We start from the raw sequence: 26560 nt of genomic DNA on the forward strand, positions 1-26560 counted from the left end.
ATTATATGCCCAATTGTTTCCATAAAATTAAATTATTCATTAATCAGCTAAATTCCTGTTCGAATCATTTTAAGGAAATCAAAATTACTCTCCAAAATCTTGTGTTGCCTGCTGCATAGGCAACCGAGTCAAACATTCCAGCATTCATCATTTAGTATTCGAGGTATTCGAAATTCGAGGTATTCGAAATTCGAGGTATTCGAAATTCGAGGTATTCGAATATTCGAGCTATGATTTAATATTCGAATTCGATATTCGAATTCGAGAAATCTGCTATTCGACCCATCTCTAAAAAAAATACACCTAAGGATGAAGTTCGCCATGAAAAAATATTTGACTTAGCCAGGATTCGAACCCGGAACTCCCGATTGACGGTCAGGTGTGGTATCCAGTTATACGCCATCTTCTCAAAGCGAACTTTGGGATGGGTTTTACTGAACAAGATGTTGACGTCACAAGTCCACACTGTGGCACATGTGGCGAGGGTCGTGCTTACTAAGCCACTGTCGGAGAGAAAACCCCCTATTTTGTCGCAGGTCAGCGACGACAAATTTCAAAGCGCTGCATGAAACAAGTGACTTTGTATGCAGTCATGTGCACGGGAGCAAAGTTAAATACACCAAAAAATGAAGTTCGCCATGAAAATGGTTTGGTGGTGTAACTGGCTAACACACCTGACCGGCAATCCGGAGATCCAGGTTCGTATCTCGGCTAAGTCACATATTTTTTCATGGCAAACTTCATCCTTTGGTGTATTTAACTTTGCACCCATTTGCGTGACTGCGTACTAAGTTCCTTGTTTCTGCAGTGCTTCAAAATAAAAAATCGCAAAAGTTGCATCCCACTTTGCATTGAGCCTCTCATGTCATAAACTCACTCGAAGAGAATAACTAATTGCAGGAAGGAATTGCTCAAAAAAGGGTAAACAACAGTGAGCCACACAAGACCAATGCACCTGAGGTGTCCCAAAAACAACACAAAGGTTTATACAATGGTGTAGTAAACAAATAAATAATTAAGTTTAACAAAAAACATCAAAATGAAAATAAGAATATAAAAAAAGGACTAATATGGATCAATGGAAGCAAAGATAAATAACATGGAGCAATGTTAAACAAATTTTACTATCTACTATCAAATACTGTGGCTATCACCACGTGATTTTCAATCTATGTACGTAGTTCTAATTTAAATTATCATTTTTCTTGTCCATTCTGCTGTACACCTCATCATTTACTAAATTTACTGTCTAAAATTAAAGGAATGCCACAATTGAGTACTGCAGCCGGATAATCGGCCAGTCTGCTTAACAAAAATGATAGGGACATTAGGCCAAATTAACATCAAATTAAGTGAAATTATCAGGGGAAGGAACTGAAATGTCACCACTAGACACATATGATTCATGCTTTGCAGTGTGATGTAACATACGATTCGACAAGAGAAGTGTGCTTGCTCAAGCATCCAATGGACCTTAGTTTTCCACATTATTGATAGAAATTTCAATAAAACCTCCATACAACAAATTGTTTGGGATCAGAAGAACCATGAATTCACTGCAATGGAGTTTATAGGTGGTACAAGAAGGGAGGGTTTGATGGCGAGAAGAAGAGAGGGTGATAGGGAGGGAGGTCAGCTGGAGTTGAGGGGGGGACCTGCCATGGAGGACGCTGAGATATTGAGAGCCAATATTTGGGAGAATTATGTATGTATGCATCAGCAAGAGAGTACAAATTGTGCATGGAGAAGTATAGGATGGAACAAGGGCACTGGGCCGGAGAGTGAGACCACTCCAAATTCCACCGTGGAGGAACTACATATCGCATTGTAAGTACCTATGTCAGCATTCATGCCTCGTCACCTCCTCCCCTTCTTGTCCCAACTACCTTTTTCCTTTCCTCACACTGGAGGAATAAGCAACAAAGACCGATTGCCGAATTGCAGCAACGGCTCCCCTCCCTCGTAGAGACGCCTCCTCCCCACCCTTTGTGGCATCCACCTTTCCCGGAAAAGTGTGAATGCAACGCCGTTTGCCGAATTACGACAAACGGCTGACTGGGGATAAAAGCAAGGTGAAGGAGGAGCAGAGGGAGGGACACGGGTGGGCAGTCGCTATGCGAAGTGCAATGTAATAAGTAATAAACTTTACTTTTCCAACATCTCTGGACTTTCCTTTTCCAAATTCCTGCCAAATTTGTCCGATCGAATCCGAGAGGACTAACTGCATGGCATTATTTGGTGCAAGAGGTAGCCGATCCCAAATATCCAATCTTCACTTTCCAAACTCCATCAAAATTGACGATAAATAAAAATTGGTGAACAAGTTCATAAAACATTATTGCATTAAATAAAAAACTGACGAATGAAATTTTAACAAACCAGAAATAATAAAAAATGTATTCTTCTATACAGACCAAAGCAGGAAATTTTTATTTTAAAAGTAACTTAAAAATCAAAACCCAAAGATGACATATGTGGAAAATGGCATGAGAATATTTCAAATGGACAATATCGTAGTGAAGCAGAGATATAAAAAGCACAAGAAAGACTGCAAAACCTACCCTGGGGCAGATTAAGACAGTGACCATAATTTAGTGATTACAAAATGCCACGTAAAATTTAAGAAACTGAAGAGAACTTCAAAGAACACATAGATTGATGATAATTAAATACCAGCTATCATTTCAAGCAGCAAAGAGAGTATAATAAAAGAGGATGTTACCGGAAATGAGCGGAAAAATTGAATCCACAATATTGGACCCACAGATGAATAAAGCACCTGGAATGACAAAACTCCCTCAGAGCTCACTAAAATGCATGGGAAAAGACATTAACTCAGCTCTACAAAGCCTTCTGCAACATTTACAGAACAGGAAACATGCATGCCAAAGGACCTTGATGAACATCAGCATTCCTATTAGCAAAAAGAAGAGAGCGGAGAAATGTGTAGACTTAAGGGCCATAAGCCTAACAACTCATGCGCAGAAGATATTCCGTAACAAGAATCATCAATAGGAGAAAGGAAGGGATAGCAGAGGGGTTCCTGAATGAAGACCAGTTTGGAATTAGGAAAAACAGGGGCACAAGAGAGGTCATATTGGCCCTTAGGCTGCTCCCAGAGATACAATGTCAGAGGTGAAGGGGGCATTCATGTAATGAGGAGTCTTCTTACAGCTGATCAAAATAAATGCATTGAAGTTAGAAAGCAATTACATAATGGGGAAGTTGCATGACAATTTTTTCATCGAAATAATACCTGATTCTTATAGCAATTTTCACCAGGAATCCATTTTCACCAGGAATCCATTTTCACCAATCAAACTTCTCGTAAACCATTGATTTTATCATTAAAATGCATTTAAAACAGTGAAATCCGTCTGCAAACGCGAAGTTAGCTTTGATTGTTGGTGACGTCATTTCTCCCTACGTCGTTATCGTTTTGCATGCACGGCCACAGAAGCTACAATGAAGCACTCGTTGAGTAAGTGAATGTCTCGGTATTTTTTAAATTTGTGTTTTCTCTGAGACATGTTATGATGTTATTTAGTCACGTAAAATAGTTTTCATCCATTTTCTATAATCGTAGAAAAGGAATACATCGAATATTTGCAAAATGGAAGACGGTTTCGTGTAAGCTGTTGCGATAATCTCCCAAAGGTGGATTCCATAATGATGGCTTTATATTTTAAAAGTAACCAGGACTTTTTGGCGGCATAATTTAGAGAAGTGAAGGCTTCGCGCTAAGTTTTTCTAGTTTTTTTTATCATTAATGGGCCAGCTTTTACGAATACAGAAGTAACTACTTGGCCTCTACTCAAAATTTCTGCATGAAATATTGCTGCATGTAGTTACCGCTAATGTAGTTGATATGATATGAGTTATGATTTTTTGCTTTCAGTATATCAGCTTTTTAATTCAATATGTTGTCAAATGCTTTCTGTGCACAGATTTAAGGTAATTTCGCTGTTTTTGAAATGAAAAATACAACTTTATTTTGAAAAAATGGTTTTAAATGAATCGTTCAAAGTATTTTCCGACGCTACCTTCAAATTTTCCCCATCATTGTGGCAGAACCCGAATATCGTTACGGAAGAATTGTTTGTCTTTTAAAGCTATCCTGTTTTTGCACCAAATGGTTATCAATGCAGGAATGAAGGACAAGCTATTCTCACAATATTCTCTGACCTTTCTTAATACTCTCTCAACGTGTATCCTAAAACTTTCTATTTGCTTAGTTACCTTAACTTCATCTTTAGAGATCTTTACATTCTTGGAAACACTTGATGGTCTAATTAACTCTCAAATTTTACCACTAAATGAGTGAGCAGGTTGTTTGAAGCAGCGATCTGCCACTACCCCACAGCCTTTTGGAATTTGCTCAAGAAATTCAGTCGAAGAGAAAACTATCTATTGCCCAGCCACCATAACCCCTCGAAATGAAATTTTCTAAAGAATCATATGATTTTTTTGATTGAGTTTAGATAGAAATATCTAAGCTGTAAACATTCCATTAATTTTACAGTAATGTTAAAAGCTGATTCCTTTGAAAAACATTATTTCTATTTTTCTGTACTATCAGCAGTATACTGCACTGATTGCTGTAATAAACCGTTTTAGAGTTACCTTAGCAGTTCACTTTTTTTCGGTTAGTTTTAGCATTATAGCTTTCGCAGCGTAATAAACTAAGCCCAGTTTGATATACTTATCGCAGTAAAAAAACTGATCTATAAAAGAGAAAATGCGTTATGTGTCACTCACTGCAGTGAGGACTTATCTATTTTTTATAATCCTATTCAGGTTAAACTTTGCCAATTTAGGTTACCTGGCTTTTCAATTTCTATTTCTAAGCAATCAATAATTGACACTACATGCGAATAGCGAGCAGGAAAGGGAATTAGCATATTAAGCAACATCTTATTTTTGTCAAACCAGAAAACTAGATTTTTCAAAAAACTAACCACTGGAATAATGGAAGCAAAGAAATATTGTGCCGCTGTTGAGGACGAGACATTGGGATCTACTGGGCTTAAATATTGAAGGATTCGTTGAGTCTAATTTTCCTTGTCATAACCATGACAAGTAACCCAGTCTTTCGTGATAGCAATTGACAATAAAATAATTTTACCTGGCTATACTTCACTGACATAACCATGACGTACCCCAGTCTTTCGTGATAGCAAATTGACAATAAAATAATTTTCACTGGCTATCCTTGAATACAACGCTGGCTTTTTTCCATCAAAAACAAAGTAGGTATACTTGGCCCTTTGGCTACATATTTCCCTGTCTGATTACATGTCAGAGCTGCTGCCGCCAAATTAGGAATCACTTATCATACTCTGCTTCAGTAGTTGAATTGCTAATTTCACTAGCTGCAATACCATCTAGCTTTTACAGGCGGAAGAACTTCATAGAAGAATTAGCAGCATTGGCAGAAACAGGTTTTTTTCTGAATACCAAGAGTTTTTGTTTTTGGCTTCAATTGGCGGTACTTTTCCTGACCTCGACTTTCCACCACTTCTTCAGGTTGTCTTTCCTCCTGTGGCACAAAGTCAGTTGATTGGAGGAAGTAGTAGTTATATATCAGTGAGTTTCTTACACATTTTACGCTTAGCGTAGCGTAGCAGTAATGGTTTTGAGGGTGTTCAGATAGGAATACTACGAATGTTAATCAATTGGTTTCGGAGAGGGGCAAGGTAGCCTACTGCAGTGGCGCAGCGAGGGGGGTTTGGGGGATAACGCCCCCCCCAGAGCTCAGAGATATTTTCAGTTTAATCTATTTTGCATAATTGGATTAATATTACTTGTAGAATAGTGTAAGGATTAATAAAATATCCCTCAGAAGGCCGTAAATACTCACCATTTTAAACCATTTATCTGAAATGTTTTCTGGCGGAGGGCCCCCGCATCTCCCGCTCCCACTCTGGCGGGTAAGCCATACCCCCAGGCTTCCCAGTATTAAATGCATCTGAAACGGCCTTAATTACTAGCTGGGCCCTTAGCCTGCTGTACGTATTCTTATCATGATTAATCATTGATAAATTCAAAAAATACAATAATTTTAAGCCATCGGATACTACGACGGCCGTTGTTTTCAACCTTTGATAGCTCAGCAAAAACACCATGCAAGCGACCGCCGGGTACTGCGCAAACAGGGCAGCTGCACGTCCTCCGCACCACACGCTCAAGTCATTTTTCAACATAATTCTGTTGTAATTACTTAAAGTGATCTTTACGAACAAATTCCGTCGTTTTCGTCGACAGATCGTTCTTCCTCTTCATCGCCATAAACCACTACACTCCTCTCGCTTCATTATTCATGACGACGAATATAATCTAATATAACGACGAATATATCTAATAAATAATTTCGTGATGTATTTGAACAAATAGGCACTACGTAATATTTATAATTGTACATAAAAGCACTTCACGTAGGTAAAAACAACTTCTTCCTGGCATAGGCATACCGCAACAATCTCCTAACTCCACGCCTCGGACGTTAGCAACTCTGTTTGGGGAGAAATGACGTCACTCCTCTTGGACACACTACTTTCGCTCGCACCCCCCACTCCTCCATTTTGACCTTTAATATCTCGAAAACTACTGCTAGTAATGAAATTTCCCCCAGTAGATATTATTTCCTAGAGGTTTACGACATTTTGACAGAGTTTTTAAAAAATGTGAAAATTCCCCATTAGGACTTACATTTGGAGCACAAATCATTTGTGTTAGTGAGGCATGGATGATGACAGAAGAGCAGAAATCAAGGTTGGAAGCTTACGAAAGGTGAATACATACATAGAGGAAGATCAATCGATAGATGGTGTGAGTAATGCGAAAGAAGAGAGAGAAATCTTTTGAATCCCTTGGGTGGATGATGGGACAATCTAATCGGCCGCATCAAGAGACACAATGGAATAGTGAAAAGTTGTTGAAGGACAGGTGGAAGGGAAGGAGAGAAGAGGTAGGCCACGTGCATGAGATACAGAGACCAGGTGATGCAGGATGTTAAGTGGAAGAATCATGGCTGTGTTATAAGATTAGCTGAAAGGAGAAGAATGAGTGGAGGGCTGCACCAAACCAATCTGTAAAAATATACGACTGTTAATGATTTTAAAGTATACCGGGACTAGCCGCGGTTATAACTTATACGGGAGTCACCCGAAATACACAATCGTGTGAAAGATCCACAGAGAAAAAATCATCCGCCTTGACCGGGATATGGATGATTTTTTCTCAGTGGATCTTTCGCACTGTTAATGATGATGATGAGTTTACAAAACACAGCATAATATCAAACTTGACTACAAATAAATTAGAGTATGTAATCATCTAAGGAGGAAAAAAGGAACAAACAAAATTTCTGATCACAGAAATTCCAAATAATTATACTTCTGGTAATTACAATTTGAAATTAGCTTTTAAAGTTTCATGCCACTGCCTTTGAGCAATGAGAACACAATGTATTTATCTTGAAAATATATTTTCCTACTTTAGGTGATTGCAGAAAAGCAAAATGCAACAACACGAGGGCAGATAGTCTTGAGTAGGTACCTTGCTGAAGGATGCACATTACTCCAGTTAATGATAACTTAATGACACCATAAAAAATTCTGCAGCATATTCCTGCTGCATACCCTGATTGAATGCACACGCTTAAGGAGTGGGATGAATTATAAAGGTGGGATTCAATCTGGTGTGATCTTTACAAGAGAGCATTATCCAGCTGCCACTGAGGACGATTAGGAAAAAACCAAGGATGCGATCTTTTTAGTGGCGATAACATGGTTGTACTCGTATCATTAATGTTCCATGCAAGGCCTGGCTTTGAAAACCACACATCCGTGGCTGTGTGGTCACGGATGCAGAAAAGTGGTTTGCACGAATGCTTCAAAAACACATTTTGACATCCGAAACTACACTGTCAGGCACCACGCCAGGTAGTCATGTCTCGTACAAGTTGCCGGGTTGCAACTGCTGCACGACACGGTCGCACACTGCGAGGCTTGGAAAACAGGAACACGGTGCTCCCGTGAATGCTGCTAGAGCGTGATCCCCTCCATTTTATGAAGGGGATTCTAACGCAAATAATAAGCCCGATGTATCCTAGAATTAATGCCATGATTCCAATGATTTTTCGTCCCATTTTTTTTAAAAAGATAGCAGGAAAAAATGAGCGATCGTGAAAATCATGCACGGATAATCCGCAACCCGGATAAACCACAGCCGGATAATCGGGAGTCTGCTTAATAAAAATGATAGGGACATTAGGTCAAATTAACATCAAATTAGGTGAAATTAACAGGGGAAGGAACTGAAATGTCACCGCCGGATACATATACATAGTTAATTAGGGTGGTCCTTATTTTTAAAGTTTTCGAATTTCTTTTGGGACGCCCCCAGTTTTGTTCCATTTGGTGAGAAAATAATTCGTGAAAATTATTTTTGCAATCGAATACCGGGAAAACGTGCTGCATCTTACTAAAAGTTATGAAATTTTGCTATTTTTGGGCATTTTTCGGACATAAGTGAAGATTATGTCACTTTCGGATGATACCGAGAGTATATTGACTAAGTTTAAAGTATATCTTTAGAATTTTTTTTGCTTTTACGATGACTGAGAATGATTACAAAAATTTGAGAGTATGCAACCCGCGTGTCACCAAAATTGTCTGACTAGGGTGTCTCACTCTCGGTGTGATATCTCGGGAACCAAATGGCAGAAGAGCAAGAGAATTGAGGTGTTACTCTGCAAATGTCTAACAAGTCATTTAGAAGATGAAAAAGTGATAGAATCATCCGAAAGTGACATAATCTTCACTTATGTCCGAAAAAATGCCCAAAAATAGCAGAATTTCAAAACTTTTAGTAAGATGCAGCACGTTTTCCCAGAATTCGATTGCAAATATAATTTTCCTGATTTTTTTTCTCACCAAATGGAACAAAACTGGGGGCATCCCAAAAGAAATTCGAAAACTTTAAAAATAAGGACCACCCTAATGGTTCATGCTTTTCAGTGTGATGTAAAATAGATAGATAGAAATAGTAAATGATTCCAGAAGAGAAGTGTGCTTGCTCAAGCATCCAATGGGCCTTAGTTTTCCACACTATCGACCTATAATAATAAGAACCTTCTAAGTACTCCATAATTTTCCTGAGTGCTAATCGGATATTATTCTTGGAGTGCGATAATTTAAGTTGATATCAATTGGCAGTTTTAGGCAGCAATTTTGCTTGAAAGAGCACTCATGACTCACAAAATAAAATGCATTGATGGAAACCAATTAAAATACCAGGAAACACGTATGCTCATGACCAGTAGGTACATACTATGTATCGATAAGCGATGATGGAAGTTAGGTGGGGCGAGTTAGTGGACCACGAGTAAAAATGTGACCGTTGGCAATGCACTGAGGTCACCACGGCAATCGCAGATGATGACGCTTTCATTGAAGCTGAACACAATTGTTGGATAACCAGTTTTTTGTTCCAAAACGCAGTACCATCCGCAAGTATGCCACGTAATATTTGAATTCACCGTTCATCCAGTGATGCAGAGCGAAGCAATAGATAGAGCCGTGCAGAGAGGAAATTAAGCTTCCCTCCCACGCTTCTTATGGTGGGATTTGTCCAAGTGGACGGTGGCATTTACCTAGCCAGAGTGTCAAGTTTCCTCCACACCCTCCGCTCTGATCATATCAGATGTGAACCCTTCAAAGCTCGGAGCGGAACGGTTAAGACGTGGTACCCTCCGCTGAGGCTTTACTTCCTGCATATTATGTAAAAATAAAAGGAATAAATTACCAAATTTTTTTCTCAATTACTTGTTTGAGAGGGTCCCTTTCTATGTTTTGCGCAAGAGTGCAGACTTTGTGGTGGGGAGTTTTCGTTATTGGAGAGGTTCATTACGGGAGGTTTTTGGTAGTGTGCATTGTCCATTGGATGGGTTTGGGACTGGGCCAATAACTTCAAAATAGTGAGGTTTCATTGAAATTTTGCAGTATGGGGGTTTTTCGGACAGAGGTTTTACTGTATGTGTCAAAAAAATAAAATATCTATCCAATCTGCAACACAAAAAAATGCACCATTACTTAAAATTGAGCTCCATTCACATTCACAAAGACTCCAGGCTTGAAGAAGAGCATTGCAAGAGTACATAGCAAATTTATCAAAGTATTGTTGAGTCGCAGATTGCATAAAAGAAGGTGCTTGAAGAGTTCTTTCTCTTGATAATATCTCAAAAACTAATTGGATGCTTGAGCACACCTCTCAAAATTCCACACTCGACCAATCAGCCAAGTTAGAGTGCAATCTGGTGGTGTCACGCTCCCTTGTAAGTACATGAAAAGAGGAGAAATATTATTGAAAGGTAGCAAAGGCTAACATGTGAGAACAAACAAGACAAGAGAAGGTATTATGCATGAACAGATTAAAGCAGCTATCATAAAGAGAATAGTATTTATCACTTTCTCAGGTTTTACATATAGGGAACATATCGCAATCTATAGTATAAAATCCCTTTGTTGCGTTCCACTGATATTTATTTATTGTAGTGACCAAGATTTCATTACCTCCATTACGATCATTTTTTTATAAATTCTCGATTGCAATAGTTTGGAAAATAAAGGGTCAGAGAGATTTTTCAGTTTTTCAATGCATCGGCTACTTCTTAATCTGTTTGCAGCAAAATGTCGACAGCCATTGCCCTTTCACAAGGTGACAACATCATGAACATGCAGAGAGCATCACTGCTTCAGCCACTCCTTGGTCTTGCGGGCCTTGAGTGTTTTGTTGTTGATAACAATCTTGTGAGCGATTCCTTCCCTCAGTGAAAAGTTCACTCTGGAGTCAACGAACCAAAACTCAAATGATGTCACCATCACATGAAAAGAGGGCAGAAACATCACTAGTGTTTTCTCAATTTTAACTTATCAGTGAAAAAGAAAATATATATTAGTTACGTTGCAATTTAACTTCCCCTTCCATCAACTCATCTTCATAATATAGATTAAACTAAAGCAACAACTAACCTCCTACATCATAGAGGAAATTTGTCCAAGCAACAGCAGGACTAAAATCCTCTCAAAGAGTGTTAGGCAAGTGCACACGATTAATGTACAAGTGCATTGAGGGTTCTCTCATGAAAAATATTCACCACATCATATCTCATAAAAAATGAGAATAGGTAAACAATATTGGCATCACAGTGTTTATTTGCAGCAATACAGCCAACTTCAGTGAGCTACATATATAATTGACTCTGCACTAAAATTGAGATTTTCCTATTCTATGCACATATTCCAACTAAAGACGAAGAGGGAAGTCAGCACAACAAGTTGGGCTAAATCGCATTCAATGCCAGTAATAAGTACATAATAGGATAAACTCATCATTTGTCATACGTCTCTTGCATTGTAACTCATAAATGCTAAGTACCTGAAAATGCTTCCTTGCAGAAGAGGCATGTTCGCTCAAATGATTCATCAGCTCTCTCCCACTCCTGACAACGCAGTGCCCATTCCTACAATGAAAATGGAACAATTGCAATCAAATGAATTTAGACACACTGCTTTCTTGCATGGTATATCCCCAAAGAGGAGTCAACTGCGACCTCACAACTTCCAAGGCAGCTTTGAGGGCATTTGACATGAAGCCAAACCTTATTTTCCCACTGCCTTGGAGAGTGCGCAGTAGGGTGGGCCGAAAAAAGGATTTTTTTCCTGATCAAATTTGCCCTACGTGGGAAAGTTACGAAATGATATAAGGATCTCTCGCACAAAATTTTTTTCAAATCGGATGATATTAACCCTTAAACAGCAGAGTTTTTTTTTCGGAATTTTATTTTGTTTTTCCGTTAAAAACTGCTTAATTACCTCCTAAGGATTCAGATAAACACTTAGTTTTAAAATTCTGTTGATTTTTTCTTGCTAGAGGGGGTGTGCCCATATGGGCACGCTAGTCGTTCCGGCCACCGGTATGCATTCTGCAGAAGAATCGCTCGAACCATCATAATTCTTATTTTTACTGCGTGATACGCCATATATTTTCGCATTTACCTATAATACTTCTTTTATTTGGCAATTTGAAGTAATTTTAAGTCATTATACTATATATTTTCGGTTTAAACATTTTTTTGGCTGTCCAAAGATCTTAACAGTATAAAACACAGATTTGAAAACAGTTATTGAATAAAAAAACACGTTACCAATGAGTTTATTTACAAAATTAGTCCTATATTGCTGGTAGAGTTTTTGAATACTATATATTGGGTTTTCAATTGCCGAGTATGATAGAATTTCATTGAAGGCAAAGACCTGGGCACTTAGCACAGTCTGAGCGCACGCGGGAAGAATATTCTTCATAAGAACATCGGCGTCTATGAAACGGGACAAATTGGTTATCCCTGCCATCATACCTTATGTCATCAGACTTTCTATGATTAGTTGCACTTGATAGGGAATATTCAATACGACCACCAAGTATGGGAAAGGTACATTTTTGTTACAAAAACACTTCTCGCCTAAAGGTTTACTGCGGTATATTTGAACCACAATTTTCCATATAGATCCAGGCATTTACAAAGACAGCATCAAGGAAATAGCTTCATGTGGACCATCACCATTTTTTGCTCTGATAACATTCCTGTACCTGTTGATATTTTGATCCGTGAGATCAGTTCCGCCTATCTAAATATTGTAGCTAGAGACCACTGCTGGCTACCTAACTTGTACCATTTTTGAGGTAACACGCGGGAATCTCGTGACCTTTGTGAGTCCGTGTACACATTGGCAAGGTGACTTGACAGTCACTACCGAAAAGTCATTCTATCTAACAACAACAATATTCCCTTTTTTCTCCCGTGCGAAAGCATGGGAGCAGCTAGCTGTTTTTTCGACCTTTGATTATCCTTTTTCTCAGAACTGTTCCAGTACCATCACATCCTTGAGATTTTAACTGACTTATAAGAGGAAAGCTAGTAAACCTATTGTCAAAATAAATGGAAAAGATTTATCGCTTGCTCTAGTAAATTGTCCAACACGATAAGCAAATACGAAGAGCATTTACCTACGAATTTATGGTAGTTATTTTTTTCTTCAGCACTCATTCCCTGCTATATGCTGAAGTCCACCAAGTAATCTTGAGGATCATTCAAGCACTATATTTTAAAGCCGAAACTTATAGGTTCACCCCATATGAACTGTTTGCAGCCATGATTGCCAAAATATTTTATCATGGATTCATCATGTTTTAGCTTTCTCATCCTTAACCCTTCCACCATGCACTTGATTGTTGGGTACGTATACCAGTGGTAGAAAATAGCCCTATCATTCTTCATACTAGATAGTTGAGCAAAGTATAACGCAAGCACCATGAATAAAAGTGTTGAATAGTATAAAATGTATTTTTTGTACTAAAAATTAATGGAAATATTACAAAAAAATACAGCAAAAAATTATGAAGTCGTTAAAATCGAGTGAAATAAGAAAAAAATGAAATATTGACAACAACTTAGCGTTTAACATCGAAATTATTTGATAACAGACCCAAGAATGACGTTTGTAGCGAAGGACACCAGCCAAAAAAGACACTACCGGCTAGCGTGCCCATATGGGATCACCCAAAAATAAATTCAAATTCCTTGTTTCATACGAAAGATATCACAATGCTGGCAAAAGAAGCCGAAGTTGACAACATTCATTATGAGGATAAGATTAAATATTTAGCCGAGTATAAAAAATAAAAAGGAAAAAAATCGCATTTACTGGAGACACTTCGCCATTTTTCCTCTTTTGCCACCTCGAACAGAGTGAGTAAGAATACCTATCCAACCACAGTCAACTGCTGGTATAAATACTGGCCGTAAGCACACGAATAGAATAAAGTGATACATTGTAATCATTTTTAGCGAAAACAGCATGCTCTATAATGTTTGGGTCGGAATTTATACGAAATTATTTAGACCACTGCAGCTGTGCCCATATGGGGCACGCTAGCCGTTTAAGGGTTAACCACTGCCACCCGAGCTCCAAAGTTTAAAATTTTGCGAAAAATCAGGCTGATTTCAGAATCAAACGGCTATGAAGACGAATTTTATGAAAATATGGGATAATGGATAATATCAAAGAGTGAATACATGTTTATAGTTTATAAAAATGAAATTTGAAGTTTTTTTGACAAAATCTATGGTTCAAACAATGTCTATGAATTAACAACTCAACTAACAAACAACTCAATTAAAATTAGAGTATAGACCACTCGCACAACACAACTCATTTTTGCCCACATAGAGCATCGTTTCTAAAATTCCATTTCAGGGGCTAAATCGCAGATAAAATAATATTTATTTCGATTGAATTTGATTGAAAAAAAGTTTTTAGCAAATAAGTCATCATATGGTAGTAAATAATCCCACAAAAAGTAGTAATAAGGTAAATTATTTTAAATTAACATCAATCATAATGACGAATAACGTACCTGTGGAGCTATTTTCAACAAGAAATTCAGCCATGGCTGAGAAAGAGCAGAACCTGAACACCCAGCATTTCAGTAAGTAGCTCTCTGCTAGTTTCGAGAAGAAACTGCCCAGAACTCTCCACTTAATTCTTTCTTTCCTTACCTCTGATTTTATTTGAATGTTTACGCTTAAGGCATCATGTGAGTGAATGTAGTAGTATCGGCCATATTATTTTTGAAAAATCATTAGAAATGTTCACGATTAGTGAAGGAAATTAATTTACTTTGATGTGCCATGAATCAGCAAACCTTGGGTTCAGAGTGCATCATGATAACAATTAGGTTGCTGATCACCCAGAAATGGCAAGGGGCAATGACAATGGGTAGGCTGATTTTATGTTTTTTAAATAATTAATTCAAATTAAAAAATGAGAAGTGGGACTGAATAACTGCTAATAACTATATCTATTTTCTTTCTGGGCCAAACAAAAAATACAACAATAAAATCACTGGGTCAACTTTCCCAGCCTCCCCTTGTCAGCCATCTCTTTCTGCAGCTTCAATTTGAATTTTTGTCTCGTAGCTTATGTCTTTCAAAGGAGACGTGCAATTGCTTATGGCTTCCGTCTTACAGCTCACATGCCAATATGCATCAATCAACATACCCATCATCACGTCAGAATTCCACAAAGTTTAGCCAGAGAGTGCTGAATCAACCAGCAGTTGCTCACCAGTCTTTTCTTCTGCAGTCCTTCCCGTAGCACCCTGTCTTCAGGCAGTTGATCCGAGAGCAGAAAATACGACCCCACAACCCTTGGACTCGGAGCTGCAGGGTTGGCATCCACATTGACTCCAAAAAAGAACTCGGACGGTGGGTGGTTCAACAGTCTTGCCTTCCAGTATTGGCAGTAGCTGGAGAAAGAATACAACCACAGCACTGATGATGATGTACATTTCATTGGAGCAGTCTTCTTCCATTACTGAGAGGAGATGAACCCTCCATCAATTATATGGCAAGGTGATTTTTCAACCCCCTCCCTCTTGGCAAGATGTCGTAAGGTTTGTCTAGACTCTCCTTCTCACATGAAGTTTTTCAAAATGAGTACAGTAGAATCCTGATTTAAGGTTTTTCAGCGGGGACAAAATTTAAAACATTAAATGCAGAAAAACACTAAATGAGGACCTGCCATTTTTTTCAGGTTTTAGGGCCTGTAATGATTGGAATGACTTTTTATGAATAAAAAATATTATTTTAAGTAACTAATAGGTGCTAAATGCAGCAACAAATTCATTGATTAAATGTTCTTTGCCCAATTAAGGTTGGATAATACTTTTCAGGAATCAGCTAAAAAATGGGTAGTAAAAATAAGTAATGAGAGGATGACAATTGTTTCAATGAAATATTTTAAGAAAATTATAATATTCATCAACTTAAAAGCATTCCCACACGGAATATTATTATGGAAATTAGTGATTCCATTTTACGCATATTTCAGTGGCCTCGAAGAAATTTTAAATTTTTTTCTGTAAAAGTGACATGTAGTGACTATGGCATTTCTAATATAATAAAAAAAGGTGTAAGTAGGTACTCGAAAAATCGTCATTGCATCAGTAAAGATGAGTGAAATAAAGGGACAGCAGAAGATCGCTAATCCCGAATTATAAACTACCGAATATATAGGAAAAGGAAGGTTTTCTGGAATTTTGCCAATTTAACGTTTTCTGTTGCCTCGGCGAAACGAGCGATTTATGAGCCTCCTGTGCGCACATTTTGGATTTCGAGGTCATCCAAATAAAGGAGAATCTTTTTTCTAGTATGCGTACAAGTCGATGGTGATTCAACTCGATGATAACACCAGATTTGTTGTTATATATCCGCGGCCTCATGCAGGTCGAATGGAGCCCGGAGAAGTTGCTTACGCGGCGCGCTGATCACCTTGACTCCGACTCACCATGTTTTAATGATTTAATACTCAAATTCGATATTCGAGTTCGAGAAATCTGCTATTCGATCCATCTCTAAACAGAACCCATCCGCAAAAGGCAGGTATCATTCATGGCAGCGAGGTCGGCAAGATCCTCGGGGTCGTCAACATATGAAATCCTTGCAGAGACTTATCATCATCACCAGCAGCAATGAAGAGAGAAGAAAAGAAGACCAAGAAGATGGAGAAGAAGTCGGCCATAAATGTAGGGACGTGGATGTGAGGACAATGATGAGGGCAGGGAAGTTAGAAAATATCAAAAGGGAAATGGATTAAGGGAGGACAGAAACCTTAGAATTATGTGAAGTGAGATGGAAGGATGGTGGGGACTATTGGAGTGATGAATATAGGGTTATCTTTGTGCTGGGGAGGAAAGCCAGCAAGGGATAGCTTTAGTATTAAATGGGATGATGGTAGGTATAGACCAGGTAAGCAATAGAATTCTTGTGGTAGAAATTGAAGCACAACCCACCAACCTCATGGTGGTTCAAGTTTACATGCCCACTAGCATATCAACAGGAAGAAGAAGTAGATGGGGTGTATGAACAGGTCGAGGAAATAATTAGAGAAACTTCAGGTCAGAAAAATCTGGTAATGATGGGTGACTGGAACGCTTCAGTCGGGGAGGGATAGAAATAAAGTAGGAAAATTTAGATTAGGAATTCGGAATGACAGGGGAGAGAAAGCAGAAGAATTTTGTGGGAGAAACAAATTATTCATCACAAACACGTGGTTCAATCATCATAAAGGGCGAGGGTACACATGGAAAATTCCAGGGGATGTGGGGAAATACAGATAGACTACATAATGGTAAGACAGAGGTTTCAGAATAATGTGAGAAACTCGTGCAGCTTCCCTGCAGCGGATGCAGATTCAGACCGCAACCTAGAGCTCATGAAATGCGACGTAAGGTTCAAAAGACTTATGAAAGTTAGGAAGGCGAGGAAATGGAATGCAGAAGTTCTGAAGGGGAGTATGAGGAGAGAATATCAGGAACTTGTGGAAAATAATATTCTGGATATTTATAGTACACAGACTGTCGAGGAAAGATGGAATGATATCAAAACTGGAATAGTCAAAGCGGCTGAGAAGTCAATGGGCTACTTTGGCAGTGGAAGGATAAAGAAGCTGTCCATAATGGAGAAAATGATCAAAGAAATGGAGGTGGGGAGAAAATTGAAGAAAGTGGGCACAGAGCATGGCAAAAGAATATACCCCTGATCAAATAGACTGCCGATTATTCCGCTGCAGTTTATCCTTGTTGTGGTTTATCTGTGCATGAATTTTTACACTTCATCAATGTTTTCAGCGATCTTTATGAGAAAATTAATCGAACGCAAAAGCACCAATATATTTGCATTTTAACACAAAGCTACAATGGGACTATTGTTCCCATTAGAATCCTCTTTGTGAAAGGGAATTATTTTATTTACCTTTAAACAAGGAATGTTTCACGTTTACTAGGACATCTGTGTATTCAGACGACGATCAGCGGAGGGGAAAAAACTCTTTATTAATTTTAGAAGATTCTTCAATGGTTAACCAATCCCAAACACGCAATTATTAACGTGGCCTCGCATTCGGTTGAATATGGCCCATAGGAACCGGAGATTTTGTCGCACTCGGACATATTTATGCTGTGACTAGTCAATGTCAAACTGGAGATGAGGGGAATAAAATAAGTGAAGGCAGCGAGAGAAGTGGAAGTAAAGATAGCAGAAGTCATAGCCAGGCACTCGCCTGCGTTGACAAATTGCCAACAGTCCAGGTTTCCTATAATCGCTGCTACACGATGGGATGATCGTGCACCCATTACCCTATATCTGGTTAACATTTGGTATACTGCAAACTTTGTGCTCTCAGGGCCATTCCCTGATTTTTAAACCAATTTAAATTTATTTCAACCAATGTAAACCGTACAAACACAATTTAATAATTACATAAACATCAGCAATTACAAAATAAGTACTTCAATACTTTTTCACCGCACAAGACTGGTAATTGACTCTAATCACAAATAATTTACAAGGAGAATGGTACCTGTTATTACTATATAAAATGTATTTACCTACAAAGACTGGCTATGTGTTCTGAGTCTGCTATAACAAGCCTGTGCTGGAAAAACATATGTTGCAGAAGGGCAATGTCTTTTCCATCTTCATCCAACGGAAAATGCTCGTCACAGAAAATACAGGGTGCAAGGCAGGGAACACTAGGGATAACAAGTGGATCAAAATTTATCAAGGGATCAGGTAGAGGCCCATTGTAAACTGACGTATTGCGGCTTAATTGATGTTGAACACAATCTTGTTTTCCTAAAACGAAGGAGAATTAACTTACAATTAGTACAATTCAAATCGTTAAAATTAAAGTGGAATTATGGATCGACATAAAATATTTCTTCACGAGTTGAAAATTCAAAATCGTTGATAGCTATGACAACTTTGAATTAAAGTAGCAAGCGAACATGTTAAGATTACCTTCCATTTTTTTAATTTCCTGGACATTTTTCTAATTATCCTTTCTACCACCGGAAAGACATAATTTTTCAAAATAAAATAGTGTCTACTAAATATACGAAATGATTGCGTGATGTGACCGCAGCGGAACCAAGCGGAACCGAAAACACCACCCAACACACTCGACCACTGATCCCCCTCTCCTCTCCCCACTCAAAATCTTTGGTCACTTACTAATGCATGCTTAGCTCCATGATAACTGGTTCGACCATAAAAAAATATTTTATGAGGAGTTTGCCTAATTATTTAGGCTGCACATGCGCAAATTCAAAAATATTGTCATAAATGAGCCTTTCATGAGAAAAATACCCAGTGTGACGTCAGTTTTTCATGCCACATATATGTCTACAATGTCTACCATCGAATAACAGGAAACAATCGAATAAACAAAAAACGGCGAGCAAAACTGCGTACCCGCCGTGGCCGCATCGCGTTTTTTGGATTGAGGTTGACAATTGGACGCTATAGTTATTACATAGAGTTGTTCAGTTTAATTTTTGTGACATCATGTAATTATTTATTACAACTTATGCAATAAATATACTTGCCTTCTGTTCATCGGATACCAGTTGAGCCTAGACGCAAAATAATGACAGAAGTAAGTGCAGATGTAACTTTGTTTATACTTTCATCGTTGAATATTGTATTGTTTCCTTCCGTAGTTAGTGAATTATTTTTATTAACCATGACTAAATGAATAAATTCTATCAATTTCATCCGATATAGGAAGTTCACCGCCATTCAGTCCACACACTTGTGTTCCGGTCCTTGAAAAGGACCCATGACACTTTTCTCTCCGACCATGGCATGCTCCCACCTATCGACGAGAAATCGTAAGCTGTAGCATATCTTGTGTTCTTTTTTAAATTGTGTGCCATTCCATTCTAAATTCCATTATTTTTGAATCAATTTATTGATATCGGAAACCAACAACTGCTAGGGGTAATATCAAATCATGTGTATATGTAAGAGACTTGTGGTTCTAATGTTATTCATTTGTAACTAGGGAAAAAATTAAGAAAGAAGTGAAGATAAGGGATGCATATGGCCTCGTCATGGAAGCTGTGAAGAGGGGCAATGCTCTTCGTCAAGGCATGAACCACCTTCATAATCAGCTGGCAATAGAACACCACCAAGCACAGCATCATATCCAGCAGCAGCAGAAAATGCTTGCTTTGACAGCGCCCCCAGGGATGCAGCCTGTAGTTCCAGGTATTTCACCATTTTTTTTGCTTTCCAATTTAATTAGTGGGACTTGCACCTTGAAAAGATGACTCGGAAGCCAGTTAAAATGTATGGTACATGAATCATTATGACTTTTCGCCATTTGAATATGAAATGCGCATAAAAGCTCTTTTAAATCTATTGCAAGATTTAGGTTTGATATAAATTTGAATCAAACATTGATGGTATGTGAAAATGACGAGATAGTCCCTCAGAGAGTGCCAACAAATTATATTTCTGTGGAAATCTCTAATCCAGCTATAGTTAAGGTTGGTAAAAGTGGAAACTCTTTCCTACCAATTTTTGTACGTAAAATCGCCTAAGGAAGCAAAAAATGCCACCCACCCTATTTTAATGTAAACAGATGAATTATACTTCCTCAGACATGGCTTACTTATCTTTTAACATAGATTCCAATCTACTCTATCCAAATCAATTGATGACATTGATGTCATTCCCCACAAATGATGCATCTTATGCTTCATTGTGGGCTGTGAGAAACTTAGGTGAAATGCCATGCATAAAATAATCCTAACTCAGATGGAGTAGGTGTCCAGCATTCTGCAGAATCAGGAACACAAAATCTCCGAGAAATTTATTTTCACTGGATATGCCTGGTAAATATTTGGGAAAAATCGAAATTGACTTATAGAATTTGCATTGGTAACAGAATGTGAAACAGCAACAGAAGTAAGCAATGTGTCTTTTTTGACAAATTACTAATTCAAATTCTCCCAATTTTGTTGCTTTCTGCAATCCCTGAAAGAAAGTAGAACTTGTTATAAATGAGTTAATCTTACTCTTACCTATAATTAAGAATAATCCATGTTTCATGCCCCTTATTGTCTTTCTTTATTGCAAATGCTTCCAGATCCCTCAATTCCTGGGAGTTACCCGCCGGAAGCACACCTGCTGCCCCCAGGAGAGGGCGCTCCCCTCCCGCCCCTTCCTGTCCAAACGCAGCTGCCCCCGACCACCTCATCGCAGATCATTCAAAGCACCCGAGTTGGAAGTGGTACGTAATGTGCATAAATACTTCTTCACTGCCCTTGATGCTTCTCTTACATATGAGTACATAATTCCATGTCAAATTGATCACAGACTTTTTTTTTTAATTCTCCAATTGTTACGAAACTTGGTTTAATGAACAGCTTCAAGAATGTAAGGGTTAATTGTAATTTTCAGGTTTCCACAATAAAAATTGTCCATGATAGTTGCATATTTTGGTGATCAATTTGATAAAAAATATATATTTGTGGATGAATCTAGAAAAAGAATGGTGAAAAATGAAAATGCTATTTTTTTATGTGGTTTCCTTGGACAGATGGAAAAAGGGAGAAGTTTTCACCCTGTCAAAGCCTTACTTAATGAAATGTGTTGGGAATGACATGTTATTTCTTGGCTGTGAAGATCTCTTTATCGGGTAAGATTCGCTGTATCTCCTTTCAGTGTTTCGATGAGCGACTCTCGAGTTCTCATCCTCTGTGATTCAGGAATCCATTGTCATTCCTTTGATGGATTGGGTTTACGTGTGTTAAAAGTGTTTACTTCCGCTGAGAGCGGTTGCCCTCTCAGTCTCCTGATTAGGTGCAACTCCGGTGAGTATTTGAAGAGGTAGTCAAAGGGCCACCTCCTTAGAAGAAGTGAGTGTTGAAACAAGTTCTGGAAGGCAAACCCAAAGGAAAAAGACCGGTAGGAAGACCAAGAATGTGCTGGGGCGATGAAGTTGGATGCGAGGAAGATGGGAGCCCAGCAAAATATGGCAGGTGACTGGAGAATGTGGAGGCACCTAGTTGGTGAGGCCTTGTAGGTTTCGAATGGCCACCTGTGGGGGGGAGTAAGTCAGTCAAATGTGTGTGCATTGCTCATTCAGGAGACAGTGAGACAGCAATCGCTCCTAGGCATGCAAATTGTACTCAAGTTGCTCATCAAAATGTTGGAAGGAGGTGTGGAGAATCTTGCCTGGGTTGAAACTGAAGCCAATCTTCACTGCCATTATTCCCTGGGAAAACCAAGCTTTACATGTTCTTTGCCCTGAATTTTCCAGTGCTGCTTGGTTTGCTCATTGCTGATGCACATTTTCCCCTCGGTCACAGGAGGCAGGTTCATGTCAAAATGATTTCAAATGCAATTAAAATCACTTTGACCTGAAGACACCTCCTATAACAGGAGAGAAAAAGTTGATCAGCCATGCGCACAGACGTACTAAGTAGCACCATCAAATCATGGGCAATGCTCAAAAACCAGTTTGTCTGTGTTGATTCATGCAATTAGTCTCATGTGTAATCTCTCTTCTCTGGCGTGTAGGTCAGCAAGCTCTGATTCCTCGGAGAGCCCCAGCCATGCCTCGTCCCAAATGGCACCCCCCATGGAAACTGTTCAGAGTCATCTCTGGTCACTTGGGCTGGGTTCGTTGCGTAGCAGTGGAGCCTGGAAACGATTGGTTTGCCACTGGGTCTGCTGACCGAGTGATCAAGGTGAGGAAGCAAGAATCTAATATATGCTTGCCGTTTCTTCTGTCCTTGTCTCTTCTCGACTCAATGAACTTGACTTGGCCATATGAGTTGTAATTTTTGTTGTCTCTACCTAATTAAACATCCAAATGGTGTTGATAAATCATAAAGACTTCCAAGGCTAGCTTCAGTACATATACACCCATGACTCGTATAGCGCAAGGGATGCGTTCCATGGGGTCTTTGCGCTTTACGAATTTGCGTTATACGAGAGCGTTTTAACATTGGGAAGATAGGGATGTGTTCCTGGTAGACAGGTGTTGGGTATCTAATACCCTCTAAACCATATATATTCCCATTAATAGCATTAAAATACCTTATTTATATAAATTTTATAGTTTAAAGTATCTTTAAAGATAGTGGGTATGCATTCAAATACTTTTATTCACGTTAAAAAAATTCCTACGTGCTTTTGAAATTCCCTCCTGTCGTGCAGGTAGGCTAACATCTGCTATCTCAGGGATTCGTAATTCATTGCCAGCAATTGACGATTTTTCAAACCAGTCTAAAAACAGCTATTGTGGCACCCAGGCCCTTTGTCGCTCATCGAAATGACAGGCAAATGCTACTTTGAATGCCATTTCATAGCTACCGGAGTTTATGAATGATAAATCATTTTAATTTGAAGTCCTCCGAGGCATTAGCAGCTACGTGAAACAGTCTTTAAAAGCCTTGAAACCTGACCCAGGTTTTTGTTCACAGAATATGAATGAACGAGAATGCATTCTTTTCCGAAACAATATCATCTCATTAACAATAAAACCTAGTTGAGGGGGGAAGGAGCCACTTTCATTCACAGCTTGGAGTTCATCAGAAAATGTTGCGGTGACTGCGCTATCAACACTTGCAGATTCACCTGCAGCTCGATTCTGTAAATGTGATATGGCCGTCACAAGCGGATTTCGTCAATGTATTCACGGCTTTGACGCTGGAGCGATTCTGAAACTTTATAGTGACGTCACTCTCACAGCCGCGTCCGTGAAAGTATTCACGCCCAAGAGGTCCCGTGGTAGCTTCGTCGTGGCAATGCGCTCTAATTTTTCATTATGAATTTACGCTGTGATTGATAATTAATAGCACATTATTCATTAATTACGATGGTGGTTATTTCATATTGTCACTTCCCATAAGTAATATGTATTAAAAACAAATACAAGAAATGCGTAAAGTTAAATTTACATTCGCGTCCTATTTAAATTGATTGGCCTTCATTGCGATTGAAGTTGGTGGGAAGTTAAACCTTGCGCTGAGGGTTTGACAATTATCTTATATTTGTGCATCTTCTAGAATGTACAAGTAAAATACTCACAACTTAATGTTCATAATAATTTGGAGTAGAACCAACGGTAAAAGTATTGTGCGGTATTGAATGTTAACAGATTTATTTAATATTTGTTTCGTATGTTCAAGCCTTCGATTTGTTTTTATTAACGAGAATGGAGGCTCTTTACATACCTCCGCTACTGTTGCATGAGCACCAATGTCGACGGAGGCAATAGATGCACTTCGGCGGCAGATACGCGATATCAACAATCCCTTCGAGACGTGAGATTGGCGATGGATCACTGAGTTCACACCACGATTAATTCGTAGACGTTTAGATGGCTTGCCGGGGCATACTTTAGTACGTTAAGATAAACATTGATCATCTATTCCATCTCTTCCATGCATTATTGCTGCCGTTCAGTAACACGACCAACATGATTCGTTTTTCTGTTGACATTATAGAAATACTAAGACATGTAAACATCTCGTCCTCTAGCAGAAACTGTTGATAATCTACTCGTATTCGCGCCAGAAACATTTTCATCAGTATAAATCGTGAATAGTGTTATGTGCTTGCATAATCAGACATATATGTATACGCACCACAGCGCATTTAAAATTATGTACTGAAATGATGAGAACAGCTCAAACGCGTACGAGAAAGAACCATTATTAAATAATAAAATAACACTTGTTCTCATTCCGCGTAAGCATTAGCTCCATATTATGAGGAAATTAGAGCTAATTGCGCAATTACGAGCCTGCTTAGTGATAACTGACTTTGATACGCAGCACTTGACAATATATAAAAGAGGTAATGTACAGTTTATAGCTATAAACTAATTAAACAACCGTAACTTATCATTAATAGGTACTTTTAAAAGAAAAGACCTCACTCAAAATTGAGTAAAGAAGTATTATTTACTTTGGGAGTGAATATTCCACGGCATTGTATATGTTTCTCTATGGTAACTGAAGTTGCAGTTGGCCGCTGAAGTAAGTTTGTATCGGAGATTCTGATTCGTTCCTCGCGTCCGCACAGCTACCAACATAAGAAACTGAAGTGATCGTTCGCAATCCGTCAAACATCTCACGACACAGGCTTACAGGATCGCTTGAACGTCTTTCACGGTGAGAGGCGTGAGAACTCCACTGTGGTTCGAACCACGCGAAGCACAGGTATGACATTTACAGAATCGAGCTGCTGATATCGCCGCACTGAGAATACCTGCTTGCCGTTTAAAATTCTGGAACCAACCGGAGCTTTCATTAAATGTCTCGGAGCGATTACCACCCTCTATTAGATTCACTATGAACTTTCGGTATGAGTAGACCGCTTGGTTGAAGTTGGTGCGACTGAGGTCACTGATGTTTTAACTTTGTCTTTATTCAGAATAAGGCATTGTGAGTATAAACTTCCACGCAATATCGCTTTGACGCACTTAATTTTCAAAGCTATAGACCTCTTTCTATTTCTCTTCTAGGTTTATGGTTTTTCTTGATAAACCTATTCCGAAAAATGCATTCCTATTTTTTGCCATATTCTCTTGGTTTTTACTCTGTATGGCTCTATCAAAATCACCTTCTTCTGCTGAACTGTATTCCTGAGATGCAGAGGGCCTAAGACTGCTGGGAGAGAACGAAGCCATTGTGTTTGAGACTCTATAGCGGACCCTTTTATGTGGTGATGCTATTCATACGCTACTCGGCCACCGCTCCATTTCTCCCCTGTGAATACCGATGACCTTGAAGGCTTTGGCGTAGACCCTCTACCTGGAAGTCAGTCGTCTGATAACCCCGATAACCTATGGCGGCAAAAATTACATCGCAAAACGTATTGCTTAAAAAACTCATTTCCACTGGCCCCACGCTTAATTAATGATCTAAATTAACTATTATCAATCTGTTAAGGAGACGAGATAAATTACTTCGGTAGGCCGGCTATCTGGACCCAATGACGAGTACTGAAATACTTTTGGCCATTGCATAGTAATGGATTTCGATTAATATATAAACAAAGAAGATTTAAGGCAAGCAATAATATTAATATGCGTAAAATGATAGCAATTTCGTGTGTACTTAGCGCAAGTTAACGTTTTATCATGAGAGCGTTCAAGTTTTTTGATTAGGCTATACTGCATTACGATGTTTCCCCGAGAAACGAATTTGCGCAATATCGAAATTGTGCTATACGAGACATGGGTGTGCACGTATCTCTCACACAACTCTAGTAGTATGCTCTTAAAAAGTTTCGTCTTAATTGAAGTTTGTGTTAAGTGGTTGGTGTATTGCAAAAGGTGTACTCCATTACGTGCAAAACTGGCTGACTTTCCTGAGGATGTTTTGACATTACATTGCTAAGTGGTGCCTGGATCATACTTCAGTGAACTCTCGATTATACGAAGCAGGATATTACATGGTGAAATAGGGTGGTTTCCTATAATTTTTTTATTGCCTAAATCGAAAGATTATTACTCCTGGAGTGCGCATTTCACGCTCTTAGATTTTCAAATGACGATATCTATTTTTCGCAATTAAACGAAAAGTGAAAATTTTCGAGCGCACAAAAAAGCGACGGCTAAGTAGAAATGATGGG

At 38.7% G+C, this 26560-nt stretch overlaps 2 protein-coding genes across 3 annotated transcripts in view; one reads left to right on the plus strand and one right to left on the minus strand.

Annotated features, from left to right (window-relative positions):
- The window catches only part of LOC124156981 (zinc finger protein 277), a 41758-nt gene extending 22493 nt beyond the window's left edge, over nucleotides 1-19265 (minus strand). For both annotated transcript variants that reach the window (XM_046531423.1, XM_046531424.1), the window contains exons 1-4: nucleotides 18923-19265; nucleotides 18511-18757; nucleotides 15189-15369; nucleotides 11440-11524 (exon numbers count right to left, since the gene is read on the minus strand). In XM_046531423.1, coding sequence (XP_046387379.1) covers nucleotides 11440-11524; nucleotides 15189-15369; nucleotides 18511-18757; nucleotides 18923-18929 — 520 coding nt within the window. In that variant the 5' untranslated portion in view covers nucleotides 18930-19265. The remainder of the gene's footprint in view (nucleotides 1-11439; nucleotides 11525-15188; nucleotides 15370-18510; nucleotides 18758-18922) is intronic.
- An 83-nt stretch (nucleotides 19266-19348) lies between these two features.
- Nucleotides 19349-26560, plus strand: part of LOC124156980 (pleiotropic regulator 1) — a 39362-nt gene continuing 32150 nt past the window's right edge. Inside the window, exons 1-5 of the mRNA XM_046531422.1 lie at nucleotides 19349-19559; nucleotides 19688-19794; nucleotides 19968-20173; nucleotides 21057-21200; nucleotides 22493-22662. Coding sequence (XP_046387378.1) covers nucleotides 19551-19559; nucleotides 19688-19794; nucleotides 19968-20173; nucleotides 21057-21200; nucleotides 22493-22662 — 636 coding nt within the window. The 5' untranslated portion in view covers nucleotides 19349-19550. The remainder of the gene's footprint in view (nucleotides 19560-19687; nucleotides 19795-19967; nucleotides 20174-21056; nucleotides 21201-22492; nucleotides 22663-26560) is intronic.

This window comes from Ischnura elegans, chromosome 4 (assembly GCF_921293095.1).
Source record: "Ischnura elegans chromosome 4, ioIscEleg1.1, whole genome shotgun sequence".
Taxonomy (NCBI): Eukaryota; Metazoa; Arthropoda; class Insecta; order Odonata; family Coenagrionidae; genus Ischnura; species Ischnura elegans.